This window comes from Lactuca saligna, chromosome 8, assembly GCF_052625555.1.
Source record: "Lactuca saligna cultivar CGN05327 chromosome 8, ASM5262555v1, whole genome shotgun sequence".
NCBI lineage: Eukaryota > Viridiplantae > Streptophyta > Magnoliopsida > Asterales > Asteraceae > Lactuca > Lactuca saligna.
In genome coordinates this window covers 91,600,868-91,602,880 of record NC_136424.1, presented here as the reverse complement: position 1 = coordinate 91,602,880, position 2,013 = coordinate 91,600,868, and the positions used below count along the sequence as shown (strand labels likewise).

Here is a 2,013-nt window from a genome sequence, read left to right as displayed (position 1 = left end):
TCCTGCTAACACTTATAAGTTCTTGCCAACCAAGTGAATATTACGAGCCACCCCACACTCTTAGAACACTTATACAACTTCCTACCAACCTAGTGAATGTTATGGGCCACTTGACAGTTTACAACACTTCCACAACTGCCCATCAACCTAGTGAATGCTACAGGCCACCCTGCAGTCTTACAACATTTTTATAACAGCCTACCAATATAGTGAATGCTACGGATCACCCCACAGTCTTACAACACTTTGAAAATTGTCGTAGGACCAACCAATGGTTTTACCAACTATCCACAAGAATATTCAGCCAAAATAAACACGAGCCGAAAATCCAACTTGTTGAACCCCAATAGGTGTCCGGGTCATGCTTTGAACCTCAAATCCTTCATCAGACAAGAACATGAAGAGAGGTCCTCACTCAACCTCAACTTGAACATGTTACAGAACCTAAATGCACCACTGCCTATGCTTGACATCCCTATACGAGATGACCTGAATCCTCAACATTTTCCTCCCTGCTCATAACTGTCCATTGAACATTATTTCTTGTATTGGCCTCGTCTAATAATACAAACCATAATTGACTATCAACTTGTCCTTAGTTATGGAATTCCAATTTGACCCACATTTAGAACTTTTCTCATTATTCCCAATTGGTTCTCCCCCATTTCGATCTAGTTACACTTTGTCAGCCTCATAACCATTGGATTTTTCAATCCATCCCACAATATCCAATTCTGAAAGATCCTTTAATACAAGATTAAGACAATGCGCTGCACATGGAGACCAAGTAATAGAAGGATATCTTTCACATAACTTAGTATCAACAAGCTTGTAATTAGTAGCACTATCAGTTACCATATGAACCACATTTTTTTCTCCTACCATTTCAACAATCTTAGCAAACAAATTACACAAATTTGTAGCATTGCTCTCTATATCTAATGCATCAACAGATTTAAGAAACGATATCCCTTTTAGACAATAAACCAAGAAATTAATCAAATGTCGTTGTGAAACATCCCTCCACCCATCACTCATAATTGTGCAACCTGTATCAACCCATTGACTTATTAAAGAATCAATTAACAATGAAACTGACTTTTTTGCATCTGTCAATAAAATTAACCCTCAGAGCATGATAATTAGGTGCTTTGTACGCATAACCAATACTTGCTATTTTATCTACCATAAGTTGAAAAAGAGGAGAGCTGCAAGCATTCATAGGTATACATGCATCATAAAACTACATAGCAATAGCTAAATCCACATCATGTATTTTTGCCTTACTTTGCATTACAGATTTGATAGTGGGTAGGGAAGGATCATTTATACCTTTCGTAAAAAATGGATGCAAGTTTGAAGTAGATTTCCTTTTTCCCTTTTTCACAGTTGACACTTCTGCTTCCTCCATCTCTTCATCATGATCCAAGATAGTAACACTAGTGGTATGTTTTTATTTTTGGGTAGTCTCATTCAATTTCCCTTTCATCGTAAACCACACTTCTGAACTAACTTTTGGGCATGATACTACCTCACCTTTAATACCAGCAAGATGTTTCTTAACCTTGTTTATTCCACCACCACCTATAACCTTTTGACAAAAATTACATATCGATGCCTTTTTCCACTTGTCATCAATGACTTGAGTTACATGTTCCCATACTATATCTGTCATTGTTCATACATTTGATTGAACCGAAGAATGGGATTGAGATTGAGATTGTGCTTGTAATGGTTCTTCTTCCATTGATTCCATATTTAACTGCATTGAAAAGTAATGTTGTAATCATTAAACGTATGTCAACTGGATCCTAATTTGTAACATCACAAAATTTAAGGCCCAAAATTTCATTTTTAATATAAGAAAACCTTTAATATCTTTGTTCCAGACATTGAAAACATTTCAATTAAAACAAATAATATCATAATCTAATCCCAAAGATCACATAGTGCGGAATAACATAGGTGGATGCGCTGCGATTGTCCCGAGCTCTTATTTCTTGAAAACTGAAG

At 36.2% G+C, this 2,013-nt stretch overlaps 1 protein-coding gene across 1 annotated transcript; it reads right to left on the bottom strand.

Annotated features, from left to right (window-relative positions):
* Positions 1 to 675: 675 nt before the first annotated feature.
* On the bottom strand, positions 676 to 1,675 carry LOC145009900 (uncharacterized). The gene is made up of 3 exons (XM_078968523.1): positions 1,537 to 1,675; positions 1,333 to 1,413; positions 676 to 1,049 (listed from the first exon to the last, which is right to left on the bottom strand). The coding sequence occupies exons 1-3, from the start codon at positions 1,673 to 1,675 to the stop codon at positions 676 to 678; spliced, it is 594 nt and encodes a 197-aa protein (XP_078824649.1).
* Positions 1,676 to 2,013: the final 338 nt, after the last annotated feature.

What these genes read in the sequence shown, in the direction of transcription:
- LOC145009900 (XM_078968523.1), bottom strand. Translation starts at nt 1,675, where the DNA reads ATGACAGATATAGTATGGGAACATGTAACTCAAGTCATTGATGACAAG. An exon ending in ACATCTTGCTGGTATTAAAG is followed by an intron (nt 1,414 to 1,536) that starts GTGAGGTAGTAT and finishes ATCATGATGAAG; the next exon opens with AGATGGAGGAAGCAGAAGTG. An exon ending in GCATCCATTTTTTACGAAAG is followed by an intron (nt 1,050 to 1,332) that starts GTATAAATGATC and finishes GGGTTGATACAG; the next exon opens with GTTGCACAATTATGAGTGAT.